The sequence below is a fragment of the Tetrao urogallus genome, assembly GCF_951394365.1.
Source record: "Tetrao urogallus genome assembly, chromosome: 4".
Taxonomy (NCBI): Eukaryota; Metazoa; Chordata; class Aves; order Galliformes; family Phasianidae; genus Tetrao; species Tetrao urogallus.
In genome coordinates, this window is record NC_136817.1 from 7394023 (window position 1) to 7414126 (window position 20104).

At 42.1% G+C, this 20104-nt stretch overlaps 1 protein-coding gene across 2 annotated transcripts in view; it reads left to right on the top strand.

Moving 5' to 3' along the window:
- Window positions 1–779: 779 nt before the first annotated feature.
- The window catches only part of PCDH10 (protocadherin 10), a gene marked incomplete at both ends in the record, with an annotated part of 33149 nt that continues 13824 nt past the window's right edge, over window positions 780–20104 (top strand). For both annotated transcript variants that reach the window (XM_079535107.1, XM_079535108.1), the window contains 4 exons: window positions 780–3383; window positions 4712–4770; window positions 5342–5448; window positions 14095–14400. In XM_079535107.1, the coding sequence (XP_079391233.1) occupies window positions 780–3383; window positions 4712–4770; window positions 5342–5448; window positions 14095–14400 (3076 nt within the window). The remainder of the gene's footprint in view (window positions 3384–4711; window positions 4771–5341; window positions 5449–14094; window positions 14401–20104) is intronic.

Consider the following 20104-nt stretch of genomic DNA (forward strand, 5'->3'; position numbering starts at 1 on the left):
TGAAAGTTTGGGTAGAGAAGCTGTTCTCTGCCGTTTTTTATATGAAACGTTTTTGCGGGTTCTAGTTTTTTTGTGTGTGTGTTTTTTTTTTTTTTTTTTTTTAATTTCGCGATTTTCTGCCTTTTTCTCGCCTCCGAAGAGGGCATGTCCACCGGCTCCGCCAGCAGCTTCTCCCCCTCCGGCTCCCACCAGGAAGACAAACCGAGGACAATCCTGAAATACAAAAATTTCTTCCCTGGGATTTGCTGCTGCTGCCGCCGCTGTTGCTGCCGCGGTGCAGTGCCAAGACTCTCGGAATAAATAAAAGCGGGCTACTGTGTGTCTGTAGATGCGGGCAGCTAATAGCTATTATTAGTTGGCCATTGATTTCGAAGATCACAGATGAAGTGGGGACGCCTTTCTTCTTCATTTGGTCAGCGTGTGAAACAATAATACTCGTAACAAATAGGAGGGAGATGGGGGTGAAAAAAATCTTGACATGATTCAGAAGAAATAATACCTAGCGCACTCCCCCCCCCCTAAGCCGGAGCCCCCCTTCCTTCCCCCTCCCCGCTCCCTCTCTCGCCACACGCTCGCAGGCGCGGACACACACACATACACACACATACATACACACACACACACACACACATACACACACACACACAGAGTCGCGCACACACATCCACACACAGGCGCACGCACTGTGCTGTGTGCTTTCGGAGGAGGAGGTGGTGGAGGCTTTTGGAAAAGGAAGAAGAGGTGGCGTTGGGGAGGGGGGATCTCTTTCCCCGTTGGAGATGATCGTGCTATTCCTCTTTGCCTCGCTCTGGATGCTGGAGGGGGCCCTCGGCCAGCTCCATTACACGGTGCAGGAAGAACAGGAGCATGGCACGTTCGTGGGGAATATCGCCGAAGACCTGGGCTTGGACATTACAAAACTTTCGGCTCGCCGCTTTCAGACGGCGTCCAACTCGCGCAGCCCTTACTTGGAACTCAACCTGGAAACCGGGGTGCTCTACGTGAACGAGAAGATCGACCGCGAGCAGATCTGCAAGCAGAGCCCCTCCTGCCTGCTGCACCTGGAGGTCTTCCTGGAGAACCCCCTCGAGCTGTTCCGGGTGGAGATCGAGGTGCTGGACATCAACGACAACCCACCCTCCTTCCCCGAACCCGACCTCACCGTGGAGATCTCGGAGAGCGCCACGCCGGGCACCCGCTTCCCCCTGGAGAGCGCCTTCGACCCCGACGTGGGCACCAACTCTCTGCGCACCTACGAGATCACTCCCAACAGCTACTTTTCACTCGACGTGCAGACGCAGGGCGACGGCAACCGCTTCGCCGAGCTGGTGCTGGACAAGCCGCTGGACCGCGAGCAGCAGGCGGTGCACCGCTACGTGCTGACTGCGGTGGACGGCGGGCAGCCCCAGCAGCGTACCGGTACCGCCCTGCTCACCATCAGGGTGCTGGACTCCAACGACAACGTCCCCGCCTTCGAGCAGCCCGTCTACACCGTATCGCTGCCGGAGAATTCGCCGCCGGGCACGCTGGTGCTGCAGCTCAACGCCAGCGACCCCGACGAGGGGCAGAACGGCGAGGTCATCTACTCCTTCAGCAGCCACATATCGGCCCGCGCACGGGAGCTCTTCGGCATCGCGCCGCGCACCGGGCGCCTGGAGGTGAGCGGCGAGCTGGACTACGAGGAGAGCAGCGTGTACCAGGTGTACGTGCAAGCCAAGGACCTGGGGCCCAACGCCGTGCCGGCGCACTGTAAGGTGCTGGTGCGGGTGCTGGACGCCAACGACAACGCGCCCGAGATCAGCTTCTCCACCGTAAAGGAGGCGGTGAGCGAGGCGGCGGCGCCGGGCACCGTGGTGGCCCTCTTCAGCGTCTCGGACCGCGACTCGGAGGAGAACGGGCAGGTGCAGTGCGAGCTGCTGCAGGGCGACGCGCCCTTCCGCCTCAAGAGCTCGTTCAAAAACTACTACACCATCGTCACCGAGGGGCCGCTGGACCGCGAGCAGCCGGGCGGCGACGCCTACACGCTGACCGTAGTGGCTCGGGACCGCGGCGAGCCGCCGCTCAGCACCAGCAAGTCCATCCAGGTGCGGGTGAGCGACGTGAACGACAACGCTCCGCGCTTCAGCCAGCCCGTCTACCAGGTGTACGTGAGCGAGAACAACGTGCCCGGCGCCTACATCTACGCCGTCAGCGCCACCGACCGGGACCAGGGCGCCAACGCCCAGCTCGCCTACTCTATCCTTGAGAGTCAGATCCAGGGCATGTCCGTCTTCACCTACGTCTCCATCAACTCCGAGAACGGCTTCCTCTACGCGCTCCGCTCCTTCGACTACGAGCAGCTCAAGGAGTTCAGCTTCCAGGTGGAGGCTCGCGACGCCGGAGAGGAACCGCAGCCGCTGGCCGGCAACGCCACCGTCAATATCATCGTCGTGGACCAGAACGACAACGCTCCCGCCATCGTCAGCCCGCTGCCCGGCCGCAACGGCACCCCGGCGCGGGAGGTGCTGCCGCGCGGCGCCGAGCCGGGCTACCTGGTCAGCCGCGTGGCGGCGGTGGACGCCGACGACGGCGACAACGCCCGCCTCACCTACAGCATCGTGCGGGGCAACGAGGCCAGCCTCTTCCGCATGGACTGGCGAACGGGCGAGCTGCGGACGGCGCGCAGAGTGCCGGCCAAGCGCGACCCTCAGCGGCCCTACGAGCTGGTGGTCGAAGTGCGCGACCACGGGCAGCCGCCGCTCTCCTCCACCGCCGCCATCCAGGTGGTGCTGGTGGACGGCGCGGCCGAGCGGCCCGGCGGCGGCGGCGGCGGCGGAGCGCTGGGCGCGGGGGTGGGCGCGGGGGGCGGCGGAGGCGGCGGAGAGCATCGGCCCAGCCGCTCCGGGGGAGACACTTCGCTCGACCTCACCCTCATCCTCATCATCGCCCTGGGCTCCGTCTCCTTCATCTTCCTGCTGGCCATGATCGTGCTGGCCGTGCGCTGCCAAAAGGAGAAGAAGCTCAACATCTACACCTGCCTGGCCAGCGACTGCTGCCTGGGCTGCTGCTGCTGCTGCCCCTGCTGCAGCCGCCAAGCGCGAGCCCGCAAGAAGAAACTCAGCAAGTCGGACATCATGCTGGTGCAGAGCTCCAACGCGCCCAGCAACCCGGCGCAGGTGCCGGTGGAGGAGTCGGGCAGCTTCGGCTCCCACCACCACAACCAGAACTACTGCTACCAGGTCTGCCTCACTCCCGAGTCCGCCAAGACCGACCTGATGTTCCTCAAACCCTGCAGCCCCTCCCGCAGCACCGACGCCGAACACAACCCCTGCGGGGCCATCGTGACCGGCTACGCCGACCAGCAGCCCGACATCATCTCCAACGGCAGCATCCTGTCCAGCGAGGTAAGGCCGGGCCGCGCGCCGGGCCCTTGGCGGCCGTTGGGGGACCCTCGGGCGCCGGCCGCACCGCTGCCCCGCGCCGCTGCGCTCCCGCGTCGGCCAACGAAGCCGCTGCCCGGCGGGGAAGGCGCTTCGCCCGCCTCTCCGTTCACCTGCCGGCTGCAGGAGAGGGAGGCGTGAGGGCCGGGAGCCCCCGCACCGAAGGGCGACTCGGTCGGGCCGGCCCCCGCCCCTGTAGAGCAGCGCTGGGGCTCTCCGAGCCATTGGCTGCAAGCGCTTCTGAGTTTCTTAAAAGTGCGCTTTCCTCCCACGTCTCCTCCCCCAACACTCCCCCCTGGAACCTTAGCATGTGTGAGAAAGGCTACGGGGGAACCCCCTTCTGGGAGCGTGAAAATCTCTGCAGTTAGCAGGAGCTTTAATTAATGTGTGAATTAGGGCCTATTAATTGACTCTTCTTTCCTCCCTCGCTTTGTAACTGAAAGCCTTGTTTGCAAAGAAAAGCATCGTGAAAGACTTGCCGTGAAATCATACGCAGAGATTTACGGTTTCCTCTCGTTAAACACATTGTCTGTGTTGTGTTGCCCAGTGTGTAGAGAATTTCTGTCCCAGCGTATGGCTGTCATAATGCTCTCCTGTTAATCGTTTCTCTGTGTTAGCTCCTACATGCTATTGGTGGCTCTCTGCTTGTGTGCTGCAGAAAACAAAACTCTCTTAATGTGAATACTGAAACCTGAACTCTGTCCAGGCTGGCTGACGCGGTTTGCATGATATTTTCTAAAGCTGGATAAGTTCTGCAGTGCAGTGTCTCGTATTGGCTTTTAACATTGACTTTCCCTCAAAACGTCTGTAAAGCTCTTCCTTCTGTTGCCGTTCCGAGGAGTCAAGGCTGTCTTGATGTATTTTCTTCCTTACTGTGCAATAACGATACTGTCTCTCCCTATTTTTATATTCTAGAATTGAAAACGGGCTGAATACCAGATTACAATAAGTTTTGTCTCAGAGCAAGTGGTACACAACTCTAGAAATAGTTTGGCTGATTTTTGTGGGAGTCCTTGTGATGCTTGACAGCATGCACTGTGAGAAAACGTGTCAGAATCTCATCCCAAAGAACTTGGGGGGAAAAAATCCCTCACGCTTTCCCGTATGTGTGAAGAAGATTATTTGGCTGTTTTTATTTCTTCATACATCCCAGAAATAGACTGTGTAGGCCTACTTGCAGTTAAACATCACCATTTGCAGTGAATATGAAGAGCTGCTCTTGTGCGTTTTCTGATGTTGGTTACAGAAATACCAAGTGTTCAAATATTTCTCCATGTATTTTTTTCTCCTAGACGAAACATCAGCGTGCTGAGCTCAGTTATCTAGTTGACAGACCCCGACGGGTAAACAGGTATGAGCTCCTTAGTCATGTTTTCATAATGCATGCTTTAGCAAGTGTGAATGGGATGCAGAAATGTGTTCACTGCAGATGTAAAACAGTAGCAAAGCAGTGGGAAAATGGATGTATGTAGACATATGAAATAAAACGCTGTCAAGTAAATGAGTATGAATTACTGCTTTTTTGAATTGGTCTCAAAGTCATCTGAAAAGAAAACAAAATCTCATGTTTTATTAGTCTAAAACATCCTTTAAATACTTATTAATCCTTCCATAGAGTCTTCCTTACAACATTGGCCTCTCTAAGTCAAAGTTTTGCCATCCAGCTTACATCAGTGATGCCCAATTTATAGCAAATACATGAAAAACAGACAGAGTGGCAATGCCTGCTGGCTGTTTGGGCTAGGCTACCTATGTCTGAAAAGGCAAGTTTTGTTCATGATGGGCAGAGCTGTGCTGCTCTGCAGAGGTACAAGGCAGGGGTGAGTGACTGCAGCACCTTGTTTGGCCATGTGATGGCAGAAGAATGTTTTATGAGTTCCTCTTTAATGTTTATTCTAATGTAAAGATGTTTCTGTGTCTAGTTCTGCATTCCAGGAAGCAGACATAGTAAGCTCTAAGGACAGTGGTCATGGAGACAGTGAGCAAGGAGACAGTGATCATGATGCCACTAATCGAGGTCAATCCTCTGGTAAGTCTGATAAGAAAGTGGAAACAGTCAATCTGTAAGTAGGGAGACTAGAAAGAAGAGTTACCTGTAAGAATGTAAAATGTGAGTGGCACAAAATCACATAAGCATATTGCATGGAAGGCTGGGTTGAGGTCAGCTTGCCATTATGGTGATCTAAACAAGGTGACAATTTTGAACACCGTGTATTCAAGGGGCAGAACTTAATTCTTTTGATCTTGGAGGTTTGGGGTGTGCCATTCTACGTCACTGGCTGTAGCAAAACTTCTTGCAAGTAAAACCAAAGTTCTTGTACATTTTATTATGGGTTGGTTTTCCCCCCCCCCCCCCCTCAACTGTAGATTTCAATGCACTAGGCAACTCTGTTTAGTAGGCACTTCAGCTGGCGTGGCAGCGTGAAGTGCAAGGGGAGTTCCCAGGGGAAAGAATGAACCAGCTGACTGAATGACAGCCAGACTCTGAGGATTTTTGCTCAGAGAGGCTGGAGACACATTGGGTGTTCTGAATGTGTAATACCTTAGCATTTTTAGAGGACTGTTTTTTAATTCAAATTAATGAACCGTATAATATAAGTGATCTCCATGCCAGGAGACCCTGGCATAAGGCCAGGGTATTCTTAAATACATTTCTTTCAATCCAAACAAGGGAAATAAATGCTTTAAGAGGTAATGATATAGCTGTGATTTGAACCATTTAGGAACTGTATGCATTGCAGTGCTATTCGTATGTGTATAGCTTGCTGTCTTTGCTCTCTTACTGTCAGATTCCTTTGAAAGGGACATTTTTTGTTTAGATTCTATGCACTGGAATTCATTCTTGCCCTCATACTGCATTTTAGCCACAAATGCTTTTCCTTTCCTCTCTACTGCAGCTTCCAAAGGTCTGGTATGTCTTGATTCAGTGATTCAACACAGTGATTCTTTCCCCTTGTTTCTTCTATTCTCTGTCATGTATCAGGATTTGCTACCAGTATGTCATACAAAATACTGCCTGAGTTCCTCCAGTTTTCATGTTTTTATTTTTTGTTGTTGTTGGTAGTGTGTTGTTTTTGGGTTTTTTTTTTTCCTGACCCCTGTCTTAAAAGATTTCAGGGCAAGGAACTCAGTGCTGTCATAGCAGTGCAGCATCTCCTGCATATTAGTATCCTCTATTTTCCTTCTGCTATAGTCACTGTTCCCTTAATGATGGGAAACCCAGGAACCAGGGGGAAGGGGAGGCTGCTACAGGGCCCCTTTATATTGCTGCAAGTCATTAATATGCAGACCTAATGAGACTGAGAAGAGCCAAGAGTCTCCGGAGCTCCCTGCTTCTTGCAGGGCTTCATGCTAAATGAACAGAGTGCCTATTTTGTGTCTGGGAACCTGACAACAAACCATGTCTTGCCAGAAGTTTACATCTGAACACAGAGCCTCTTTCATTTTTGGCCTATATATGGCGTATGATTTATTGTTGTCTTAAAAAGCCATGCATTTAGCCTTCCCCACCCATTCTTTTGCACTGTTTCTGATACAGCAACCAGCTACTGCGTGATAAAAAAAAAAAAACTCCCTCTCCTCCTGCCCTCCCTGCATTCCATTTCTTTTTTCTTTTACGCATTTTACTGCAGCAGTCGTCTCAATGAAAATTTCAATCAGTTTAGTCCCTCAACATAATGAACCATAATAGCCAAACAGGAGAGAAAAGTACAAACATCTGCAGAAGGGATTGGATTTGACTGATGGTGGGAATATAATCATACAGTTGCACATCAACTGAAAGCTATTTTCTTTTAGTTGCATCCAGTACTGTTATTGTCGTGCCTCTGCTCTTTATTCTTTCTTCCAATTTTGCAAGTAGTCTGTCTCAGCTATGAACCCTACAACTACTGTCAGACTTGACATTTATTTCCTAAAAGGCTGAATTCCTTATTTTTATTATTCCCATTTTACTAAATAGGGAGAAAAAACCTGTATTTGCAAAATAACTTCAAATCATTTAAGATTATGGTGTGATTTATGAACTGTAACTTAAATGATGAATACATATGAAGTAATGAAAGCTGACAGTCTTAGGCTGCTCACAATTAATAGTTTTAACTGAAACATCAAATACACAGAATTTCCAATTTAATATATTGGTGCTGTGCTTTTGGAATAATTAGCATGAGCAATTTTTAGAATGCTGGTTCCAAGTAAATATTTAAATACAACCATCTGAAGAAACTGCTCTTATTTTCTACCAATGTGTGATACAGTCTTTCAGTAAGGTTTGGGATGAACTGTGCTGTCATGATTCAAAGAAGATGCCCTTTGACATATGTGATGGCAAGGTATTTTGATATCAAGTCTTTACTTGTGCTATTAGCTTTTAGTGATTAATGTTATTAAAAAAAAAAAAAAGAAACATAAATGTTGTTTGATCTTGAATGTCTAGAGAAAGTGTCTGAGGGAATCCCTTCTCAGTTTTCCAGTCATTGCTGTATGATCAATTTTATCTAAATTATGAAAAGAAAACACAGTTGTTGACAATTTTTTAAAATACATTTCTTAATGCCATGCAGAACAGTATTTGTTTCCAAAAGCAGTGTACGTTCTTATCTGAAAATGTTTAGCTGACAAGACCCATCAAACAATATAACTTCCTACCAATTTTTACTCAGCAGTGTTTTAATCGCAAAATAAACTTCCCATCTCCCGTGCACTGCTTCTGTTACTGTTACCAATGGACAGTCCTGTGGCATACACATAGCTCTATTCCATAGTAGTCCATGGCTAGGCAAGCTGACTGCCAAAGGCGTGATGAATTATTAGTTGGGAAGGTAAACATGCAGGATGGGAATCTATCACAGTGTCATAGATGACTCTTACAACATTATCGCCAAAAATCCTGCACTAAGCTGATTTCTGTGTCATAAAATGCCCTATTATGTTTTGAAATAAGATTCTAGATCACCTTTTGGCAGAGTATGTGCTCTTGATAGTGATTTAATCATGATTTAAAATGTTCTGAATGCCTGTAAGGGATTCATACTGTTCCCATCAAGGTAGCGCTTGAATGCATTGTTATTATCTACATTCTTAGCTACCTTCATATCCATGAACTAGGAAACAACTGCCACCTGTGATTAGCAGAGAATGCCATATAGTGGGATACTCAAAACTGTTCCAAGAACCTAATTTTTCTGGTTTGAATAATCATTTCATTTAGGTAGGGTAAGGATCTGAGCTTCTTTGGGAAAAAAAATGGCTTTCCTAGGGTCATGCAGTAAGTTTTGGCTACTGGAGTGAAGGTTTCTCTAACCCCAAATGAGTGTGCTAATTACATGTGCTCTTATTCTCTAACTGAAAATTGTTGAGACAAAAGCAGTTGTTTTGTTGTGGAACAAATGCAACTAATGCAACACTGCTACCTATTATTAACATGCAGTATTTCAATCATGTTGTGTAGGAGTCATTTCTAAGCTTGAGGTTAGTTTATTTCCCATGGTTGATTAAATTCTTGGCCTCCCATGTGAAACTGCTGACTTGGGTGCCAATTATTACTCTCTGTGTGTGTGTATGTTTAAATTGTGTGATTAGACACCTGTCCTGTAAGACCTGGACTTTTGCCATCAATTTATTTCATTTGGTTGGTCACTAGCTGCTCAGCTTTCTTACATCAGACATGCAGAGTTCTTTACAGTATTTCCTTCATTTCCTTATTTTCACTGAATAGGCGTGATCTCTGAGGTGTACTTCAGGAAGGAATATCCAAGATGAGAAGATAAATACATGAATGCTATGTATTATGAAATGCATCAACTTTTTTTTTTTTTTTTTTTTTTTTACCATCTGTCTACTCAGTAGATTGTGCTGCATGGCCAGTACATGTTGGTGATTACCTGAGATCTGAAATCAGATTTCTATTGTTGAACTTTACGAAGGGAATTGTTAGGGGTCTAATGCAAGGGCACAGAGTGAAACTTTACCTCACACCTTTTCTGTCTAGACTTAGTAAACCTCAAGAGGCCTACTAGGCATTACTGCTAGGATGTAGAATAGCTATGGTATTTCAGTTTTCATGGAGACAAGAACTTGAGAAATCTAAATGAGAATTTTGGTGGTATAGGGACAGACAAGACCAGCATTCCTTCGAAGTCTGTTCAGAGTGACAAGTAAATCCTGTTTTGAAGATCACTTGGGCTAACAGTCTGTCTTGGATAAAGTGAGAGTTAAACATTAAGCATTAAGATGGCTTAGAAAAGTGCTTTGACTTGAACTGAGGTGAGGGGGTTTTTTTTGTTTTGTTTCGTTTCTTTTTTTCTTCTTTCTTTGTGTTTCATACTTAGTAACGTTCACATCTCAATGGTCCAGCCAGGGCTTTGAAGTTGGGATTTGGAAGAGCTGACTATCGAAGGTCTTTAAATCTTTTTTTCATGTTCTCATGCAGATGAAGTCATTTTTATCCAAGGCAGAGCACCAATTACTTAACAAGTAAGAATGATAATAACTGTGTTTCATGAAGTCAGCTTCTTCAGTAGAGTCTTCCACAAAGAAGGTTAAAATAATTATCCTTATTTACAGACATGAACACATGACTCACAGATGAATTACTAACTTGCTCTGTGATAATCCAACTAAGCAGGTATCTGATCTGCTAATGGAGTTTCAAAGAGTTTCCCTATATCGCACCTACCTCCCAAATAACGTTCAAAAAGCTGAAGAAGCAACAAATGCCATTTAGTTCTGCAGAAAAGACACATTTATGAGCTGGGGAAAAAAAAAAAAAGACAAACTTTGTGAAAAGCCTCTCAATAACGAAACTACAAAAAACATTTTGTCAACATTTAATTTACATTTTTTTCCTTTTTTTTTTTTCTTTTGATTATATCAGTTACTCAGTAATGTATATATGAACATGTTCACTCATTTCTCTAAAGGCTTGGTATGTGGCTTTTCTCCTTTATTTAAATTAAGAAAAAATAAATTATTTAAAAGTGGTTGTAGGCTTACTTTTCACTTTGATCTTAAATCATCTTTCAAATCAATTAGAATTCATGCACACAAAAATTTTGCTTTTCTTCTTTAGAAATATGAAAAGGAAGCAAATTGGGAATATGCTTTAGAAAAGCAACGCTGCCAAGTATCGGATTCAAAGCACCTGAGCTGAGTAAATTCAGATGCAGATATAAATCTTAGTATTTAACTCCTTTCTTTCTTTTTAGTTTCCCTTGAGGGAAGGGCAGAGGCTTGTTTGGCTTCAAAATCTGCAAAGTTATGTTGTGCAAAAGCTTGTATTGCCCACTACCTATCTAGGTAAATGTTCACCTTTGCCACAAGCTTTTATATTTATGTATGCTGTATTTGGAATAGCTCAAAGCTTATCAATTCTCAGCTCTTCAGTAGTCTATACTATCTATTTTTATCTTCCAAGGACATTTAAAATTCATAATGCAGAGTCACCTTTAAAATCTCAGTTTATCTGCATGCAACATCTAATGCAGATAAAAGTCTAATGCAACTAAGTGAAAAATATGAAGCATTTTTCTTTAATGTGGATTTAAAATAGTGATGAATAGTTCAATTCACACAACGTATATGTAAGTAGATATATAAGAAAGATGAGATGGAAGTATTACACTGCTGAACATTCCTTTTTGTTATGAATCAAATGTTTATGAAAAAATATGATTCTTGGTGTATAAGGGAGTTCCATACTGTATGTCTTATTAATTTACCACATTATATTCTTCCTTCTACAAATTTAGCAAGCAGCTTTTCCTCCCCTCTCATCATCCACCCTATTAAAAAACGTTCTTTTAATTAAAAAAAAAATAAAAATTCTATACTGTGACCCACAGGAAGAAGGTGGAGGAAGAATAACCTATATCGTAGTCAGTGAAGGGATTTCAGAATCAGTCTGATATTTTCAATTTATTTTCTTTCAAAAAATCAAAACTAACTGCTTAGTTCTGCACCCATTAGCCTCTTAGGGAATGTTGTGACTGATTCAAGAAAGTGCAATGTTCAACCCAATCGTCTTTGAACATTTGTTATCAGATATTTACTTTCTAGCTCTGTATTAGTGGAAATTGAAATTTGGGGGGGGAAGGAGGGAGAGGAGGGGGGGGAGTGTTATACATATATTTTCTTTTAAAAATTCTCATCTGCGTTCAGCAGAGGGAAACTTTGAGCTTACATTTTATATTCCCTACATTCATTACTTCATTTATTCAAAATCCTGATTTATGGAGGCTATAACATCTCTTTTATAAGCTGTTATATAATACTATGCTGTGCACTGTCATAGACAAACAGGGTTCAAAAGCGAACTAAAAAGTAACATTTGGGTTGAGGATTTTTGCTATTTAGCAACTGGCATGAAAACAAAACAGTGAAATGGAGGGTAATTTTTCAGGAGAAGTAAAACCTCAAGAAGAGAAAAAAATGGCTCTATCCCTAATTATCTACATGTCTTGAAGGCAGTATTATCATAACATCTCCTCCCCACTGACATAAGCAAGTAATTTAGCATTCATCCATTCTTTTTTTCTGTATTTCCCTTGCTCGTTCAGAGTGCGTATGGTCAGTGATATACTGTTAGCAAAATGTAATTGTAATCAGTTCTCTCTTAGAACCAGAGCTATTTCTAGTGTAAGTGTAAGTACTAGGTAGGCTGAAAAAAACAGAAGACCCATTTTAGCGTTAGCTATAGTTAGTGTTGCTAAAATGTTCTGAACAGCAAAAAAGTTTGTTTTTTTAAAGTATTTTAAAATATAAAGTCTTTTCTTGTATTTGAATAAAAATCTTTCTCTGTATGCTTCTGTACATAAGATACACATGAACACACACGTGCTTCTGTATGCTTCTGTACATAAGATACACATGAACACACACGTGCTTTTAGAGATGTGGTTATATACACATTTCTTCCCAGGAAGCGTGCATCTAAACCTTTCTTTTCAGTCTTTGATAGCTACTACCACTACAGAATGCAGAACGATACAGTTTCTGCATCTTTTATAATGATCTTCATCTGGTTGTTTAATCATACCTGCAGTTCAAGTTTACATTTTTCAGCAGTTCACTGATCAGTAATCTATTTTCAGACTTCTGCGTGCCAATTATCAGTGCAAGTTTCTAATCAAAACAGGACCTGACATTGTATTTCACTTCATTTAAAATTAAGAAGTTGATGCAGTGAGTTTAATCTGAGGTAAAAAGATTTTTTTCCTCTTCTTTCTTTTTTCTTTAGTCTGTCTAGAAGACAGATTTTATTTCTCAAGCGCTGGTTGGTGGCTGAAAAGGGGTCTTGCTTGCTGAAGAATTTGTTTCCTTCACTGTGAGATAACACAATAGTATTACGAATAGAAAACAAATCAACAGTTTAAAACAGTGGTAGCATTCTTAATGCTCTAATCCTCACAAGGGAGATCAAACTAATCAAGTTCTTTTTGGAGTAGGCTGGTGAACGAGTTACAGTGCACGAATCTTATTAAAGCTTTTCTTTTTTTCTTTTTTTTCCTATTTCTCCTGCAAGTTGAGTCTTTTTTTGTAATTCCAATGAAATGCTTGTAAATGTGATACTTATAACAAATTCAGTTCAGTCTTGACGTACTCCCATTCTAAGACACATCTTTCTAAGTTCAAGAAAGAGACATTTCTTCACTGTTTTGCTTTTCTGTGTGATGTTGAACAATGACTTGGAGACCTTAATACTTATTTTACTTTATGCCTATGATTTCCTACACAGTTCCTTTCAAAACAAGTACAATCCAACAGCTTAGTGAATCACTGTCACGAAATATTCTTTTGGACTGCTCATCTTAAGGTAGTCAATGGAAGCATTTGCTTGTCATATGAAATTTTAATGGCATTAAAGCATTTATAAGCAAACAGTTTTATGTTGGCAGGGATAGGTGTTTGCTGACATAAGGGAAGCACTAACTGTTCTGTCAGTAGTATCCATGGCTATGTTGCACTGCACTACAGCTACCTTCAGACTGCTAATTTAACGTAGGATTCCATCCCTTTACTTGAATGACAAGATAGTAAGAATGACAAGATAGTTGCTGTAGCAGTGAAAACTCATAGTGATTGATTTAGTAAGCCATCTCGATTGCTTACAGGCTGGATTCCAACTCTGTAAATCTGCTTTTAATAGCAGTAGGTTCTGTCTGTATGCATGTATTAACAGATAATTAATTTATAAGACCAATACTTCATTTTCATAATCGAGATCTGTGATTACTCAATCAGGTCATATAATTTCTTTGGTCAGGGATAGGTTTATGTACATAAACAATTCCTTCAATTGCTCTTAAACGCTTGTTCTTAAACAAGTATTTATGTCTGGTGAAGCGCAGACATTGTCTGCAAGTAGAACTGATCTTCAATGAAATGAGTTCTAAGCAGAAAGATCTACAAGTTATTTTGCAAGATAGATCCATCAGTACCTTTCTTCTTGTGACACATCTGTGTGTGTGACGTTCTAGCATTTATTTATTCTTATTAAATGGTGTTGAATGCTGAAGACTGGACGTTCAGATTTTTTCTATTTTATTTTTTGAGGTGAAGGTAGTAGAAGTTCTAACGAGATCCCTTTCAGCATAATTTTTTTTTAAATCTGTCAGCTGTCAGTTCGTGATGCTGAAGCTTGTATCTGTAGTTTCATTTTTTCTCATGCTTTCAGGCATGGATCTCTTCTCCAATTGCACAGAGGAATGTAAAGCACTGGGCCACTCAGATCGGTGCTGGATGCCTTCCTTTGTCCCATCTGACGGACGCCAAGCTGCAGATTACCGCAGCAATCTGCATGTACCTGGCATGGACTCCGTTCCAGACACTGAAGTGTTTGAAACACCAGAAGCCCAGCCGGGGGCAGAAAGGTCCTTCTCCACCTTCGGCAAAGAGAAGTCTCTTCACAACACTCTGGAGAGGAAGGAGTTGGATGGACTGCTGTCTAATACACGAGCGCCTTACAAACCACCATATTTGAGTAAGTACTATTCGAAAGGCTGTATGAAAGCGTTCCCTTTGCGGGAATAAAAATTAGCTCTTTCTCCTATTCACTGTAAAAATAATACTAATGCAATCTTAGAAGCAGTAGGGGAAAGTGGCTTCCCTTGGATTGAGGCACCACTGAAGAATGTGCTGTTCAATGTTTTTTTTTAAAAAAAAAAGACAAAACCTTGATTCTTGTTAGTATGACATGATTGTCGACATCAAAAGCATCAACTGATCAGTCAGGGAGTTGCTCAAATTTGTTTTCAGATCCTGAATTACTTCATGATTAGATTTTTTACATATAGATGTTGCCAGGGTGACATTTTCAAAGAAGAAAACTAAGTCAAGTTGTTGTTTATTTCTTTTTTCAACTGTCCCAGGAACTTCTCTTTATTTTTGATCAGTGTCCTCAGAATTATTTTAAAGTAACTGTTCCAGTACTTGAAGGAAGCTTATAAGCAGAAGACTTATTGCATGATCTGATATTGATAAGGGGGAGTAGCTTTAAACTGCAAGGGTGGAAAAATATAGGTAAGATATTAGGCAGAAATTCTTAACTCAGAAAGTGATGAGGCACTGATACAGATTGCCCAGATGGTGCTGTGGATGCCCCATCCATGGAGGTGTTCAAGGCGAGGCTGGATGGGACTCTGATATAATAGCTGGCATCCCAGCCCATAGCAGAGGGGTCAGAACTACATAGTCTTTAAGGTCCCTTCCAACCTATGCCATTCTCTGATTTACGTAGTTTGGAAGTAAGGGTTTGGATGGATAAAGAAAAAGTTGTTTGCCTTCTGATCATCTGATCATCTTTCAACTGACATAATATTGGTGTTTGTCAGTGTTCTTCCATGCCTTGTCTTGTTCCAAAATCTCTTTAGTCAACTTTTCACTGTGATTTGCTGACATGAAAGAGTGTGATAGATCTCAGAAAGACATTTGTAACTCATTTGGAGTCTGAGCTAGATGTAGAAATCTTGAGCAATACATTGGTCTAGTAAGTCTTTTCATTCTATTCAGTAGCTGTCTATATTTTATCAAAGACTGTGATCTCCTTGCCTTCAGGAGTTTATGATGTTTATCTCATCCAAGCAAGCCAAAGACATTAACATTACAATACTAACAAAGCAATAGAAGGACTGTAGATCTGGAAAAAAAATCTCACTAAATGATATTTATTTTTTCTAAAGCATTTAGTTTTTCTGAAAGGTGCTGCTGCCCCGGTAGTTTTAGAGTGTGAAGGATCTTTGCTACAGATCCTTCTCCAGCAACTCAGTTATTCCTTCTTAATTAGCTCTGTGCAGGTATTTCAATCATTCAAGTGTCAGTCATCTGGTCATACTCTAAAGACCAATGTGAAATTTCACTGTGCTATGATACAAGGACTCACGTCTCTGACTTTCTCTAGATGGTCTTCTACCACTTAACATCTAAGAAATATTCTTCAGAACTGAACTGTAATTTAGCAGTACTGCTTACATATCTATTGCTGGAGTTTAAACACTCAGATTTTACAGCAATAACAATTCTGGTGCAATGTGTGTTATAGTGATGATTATATCCAGTGACATCAATGAATAACAGTGTATATATATTTAATTCACAGTTTAGGAATTTCAATTTGTTCAGCTAACAGAAGTAGTTTAATTGAGCATGTATAATATATAGACCTTGGTTCATGTTTTACCTTTATCTGACAGAGGGGCATAAAAAAATAGAGGTAAAATGTTGGAAGTAAACAGTGTAAATGAATGATATAATCTACATCTGATAATCCAGATTTAATTTTGCTTTTATTCTTTGGCCCTCAAACCAGAAACTGCCAGAAAACCTTGTGATGCTTTGTTTTATTTTCTCCTACTGAATATTTTCTTTAGAAAAATTTTTGATTAAAACTGTATACTAAATAACAGGAGCAAAGAAAATAAAATGAGCCCAACAGTTGTATCAGTGAGTAAGCTGTTTATACTACTGCGTTCAGTGAATAAGGCAAGAGGAATTGTAACGGGAAGTTGGTTTTGGAAGGAATTGTAGTTGAGCCACTGAGTAATTGCAGCTGTAATAAAATTTGAATTCAGTCTCGTAGCAAAGAAGACAGTATCAAAAACAGTTTGTCAGTTGGACAATTTTTTTAAAAAGAAATGACTAAAGTGTGTGAAACAAAACCCTCATGTTCAGCAAAATTGCTGTATGAAAAGTTAGAGCATGTAAGAAAATGTCTGTATGAAAAAGGAAACAGTAGCAAGGAAGAAAAAATGTATTACAGGATACAAAAGCTATTTAAACTGGAAAAAAAAAGCAAACAGAGTCAAGTGAAATGGTCAGAAAAAGGGAGCTATTCTAGTAGGTAGGCTTCAGGATGGAAAATAAGAAAGATGAGTGACCCTTTAGAGCAAATACCCAAAGGAATGCAAATGAATAGAGACAATTTTTAAGAAGTCAAGTATAGGAAGTGCAAGAGAGAACTGGAGGATATCCCAATCTGCATTTAGTAAGAAGAACATTGCAGAGGGGCTAAGCAGTTTCTTTGAATTAGTCTTTATAGGAGGAAGGTGGGATGAAGGGACGGAGGGAGAAAGGGAGGAAGGAAGGAAGGGAAGGAAGGGAAGGAAGGGAAGGAAGGGAAGGAAGGGAAGGAAGGGAAGGAAGGAAGGGAAGGAAGGAAGGAAGGAAGGAAGGAAGGAAGGAAGGAAGGAAGGAAGGAAGGAAGGAAGGAAGGAAGGAAGGAAGGAAGGAAGGAAGGAAGGAAGGAAGGAAGGAAGGAAGGAAGGAAGGAAGGAAGGAAGGAAGGAAGGAAGGAAGGAAGGAAGGAAGGAAGGAAGGAAGGAAGGAAGGAAGGAAGGAAGGAAGGAAGGAAGGAAGGAAGGAAGGAAGGAAGGAAGGAAGGAAGGAAGGAAGGAAGGAAGGAAGGAAGGAAGGAAGGAAGGAAAGGTATTTTTATAAGAAGCTACCCATTTCAGGTAACCTTTTGAAATAAACGTGCAAGATTGCTTCATAAAAGAGGATGCTGTTAAAAAATTGGCTAAAATAAATAGGAAGAAGATGGGATTAGCTGTTCTTTATTTTCAATTCTTAGGAAAAGCAAGTGACCATAGAAAATCAGAAGTTCTGTTTATCATTTTTTTTAAAAATGTAGTAAAAAATTTTGTAAAATTGAGGCCAGGGAGAAACTTTAGCATAAGGCATGAAATTGTGACCGCAGAGTTTTAGAAATAAGGTAACTGGCATTTGTCCAAGAAAACAGCACAGAAAGATTGTCAATCTATTAGAATCTTGACAGAGTGGGAGAGACTTAATCAATACAACATATTTGAACTGTCAAAAAAAGTCTTTACCGTGTTTCTGTGTAGTAGAAACTACTAAAGTAAACAAATGTTTTGTTGGGGGAAAGCATTATCAGATTCTGTGCATCTAAGAGACAGAAAAGGTCTTTTGGATAAATGGCATGTTTTAGCAGAAGCAAAGTTCTCCCTGTGGCCGTGTGGAAATCCATGGAGTTTAAAATATTGACTTTCTAGAAGAGGAAATATGGAAAAAAAAAATACCATAACAGACTACATTTGCAGATGACATAAAACAATTTAGGACAGCCATGTCCCTGGTAAGACCACGCATGGCCACGTTGTGTGCTGAAGCATGATCCAGAAAACCCAGTCTGCTTCTGACTTAGCTTGCTCTGGCATTCAAAGCTGCACAGCATTATGAGAGCAGTGGAACAGCTGAGCTTACTTAGTTCAGTCTGCGCCATTAGCACAAAAGGCTTGTGTGTAAACTGATGGCTCTACATGGAGCTTTCACTGTGCTACATGAGTATCTGCTCTAGTGTCTTCGTGGTGATTCCTGCCCTGCGTTCCAATGAGTACGTTTAACGTGGAGGCCTTAGAAAAGACAAATGAAGAAGACAGTGTAAGTTATCATGAGAAATTTGAACTCTTCCTGAGGAAAAGACCATGAAACAATTCCCTGAAAAGCATCTCCCGATGTGCAGAGCCAGCAAGTAAGAAATGAAATGTCAAGTTGTTAAAAGGAATGGAATTGAAAATATACTACCACAGTATCAAACCATTACACAAAGCATCTTGCTATGTTACTCTAGCCAGGTTATTCATTCTGTAAAAATACATAGCACAAGAGCAAAAACAATAAAAAAAGCTGATGTGCAAAGCCATATCAAAAGATAGGGCTAATTTAGATAAACAATGATAGGGATGTGAATAAAACAGGAGAATGAAAGAAAACAGGAGTTAAGCTGGCACTTCCATTTGCGATTTGCAATAATGAGACCATCAGGTCAGCAAAACAGCTGAAGGGCTACCAGGTCATGAACTGATAAAGAAATATATGTTTGATAAGACTATACACATTTAACAGAAATATTCTCGAACTCATGGTTATGGGGGTCAAAGAAAGAAACAAAGGGCTTCATAATAGGGAAAAGGCAAGCAAGAGGTTTGCTTGTTTGATTTTTCATGCCTTAGTACATTGCATGGATAAAAGAAAACAGCAGTAGCTGTATTGTAAAGTAAATGAAAGTAGAAATAGATACAGATCCTCATACTTCAGAGTGTTTCTTTAAGTCTCGTTAACAAATTTTCATCTTACTGATGTAAGCCATTGGACTTACATGCCCATTTCCACAGAATCACTGAAAGTCTCTTTAGACCTAATATATTTTGGAGTACATATTTTTCAAGTTCTTACATGTGTTTGTCATGAATACAATTAGGATCGATGATTTGTAGGATTTTTCAAAATTATTTTCTCAGAGGACTCCGGAATACTTGTACATTGCAATGATCTTCTTACTGCTTAAGTTAGACTCATTTTCTTCTTATTCATCCATGTGATTTCAACAATGACTTTCTGTAAACAGTTAAGAAATTCTCATGACTAGAATGATTGTAAAACGTACAAGAGATTCTGGACTTGACTAGGAAAATTTAAATAAGTGAACTAGCACTGTTAAGGAAAATAAAATGTAGCTCTTGGACGATTTATATAAATATATTTTAAAATTAACAGCAACCATTTTGGTGTAATTTTTCACTCAATAGTTGTTGTTCTAGTACTTTTTTATAGTATTTTCACTATAGTCACCAAAAGCTCTCATCAAAGATTCCAACTCTGATGTACCAGATACTGGAGGCTTTCTAGCAGAGACCTTCTTCACAGTGAATGCCTTATCAGACAGCTCTATTCCTACTACTTCAGGCAAGGTGCTAAAGTGATTACAGTGTGAGTAGCACCATCTTATCTATCCCAGTAGATGGCTGGTCTACAACTGATGATAAGAGGTAGTTTTTAAATTCTTTTCCTGTTTTGTTTCATTGTTTTCCTCCATCACTGTGTGTCATTCTAAGATACTTTAATAATGCCTTCTAATTTTCCTAAATGCACTGACATTTTTTTCTGGTTTTTTTTTTCTTCTTTTTTTCTGGTATATGAAAACAGCCAGATACTGCCATAATACCTTAATTTTCTGTATGGGAGTGATTATTTTGCTCTAAAAATTACTTAGGCATAGCTTAATCTACTGTGGAAGCAAGTTAAGTAAATACATACAGGCGCTATTTACTGCACAAGATAACGGTGTCTAAGGAGATATTGTAGAATAACAATTGTGTTTTAAGTAGCCCCCTAATTAACTCTTCAGTATTTTCTGCGTACACAAAAGCATCTTCACTGACGAAACCTTA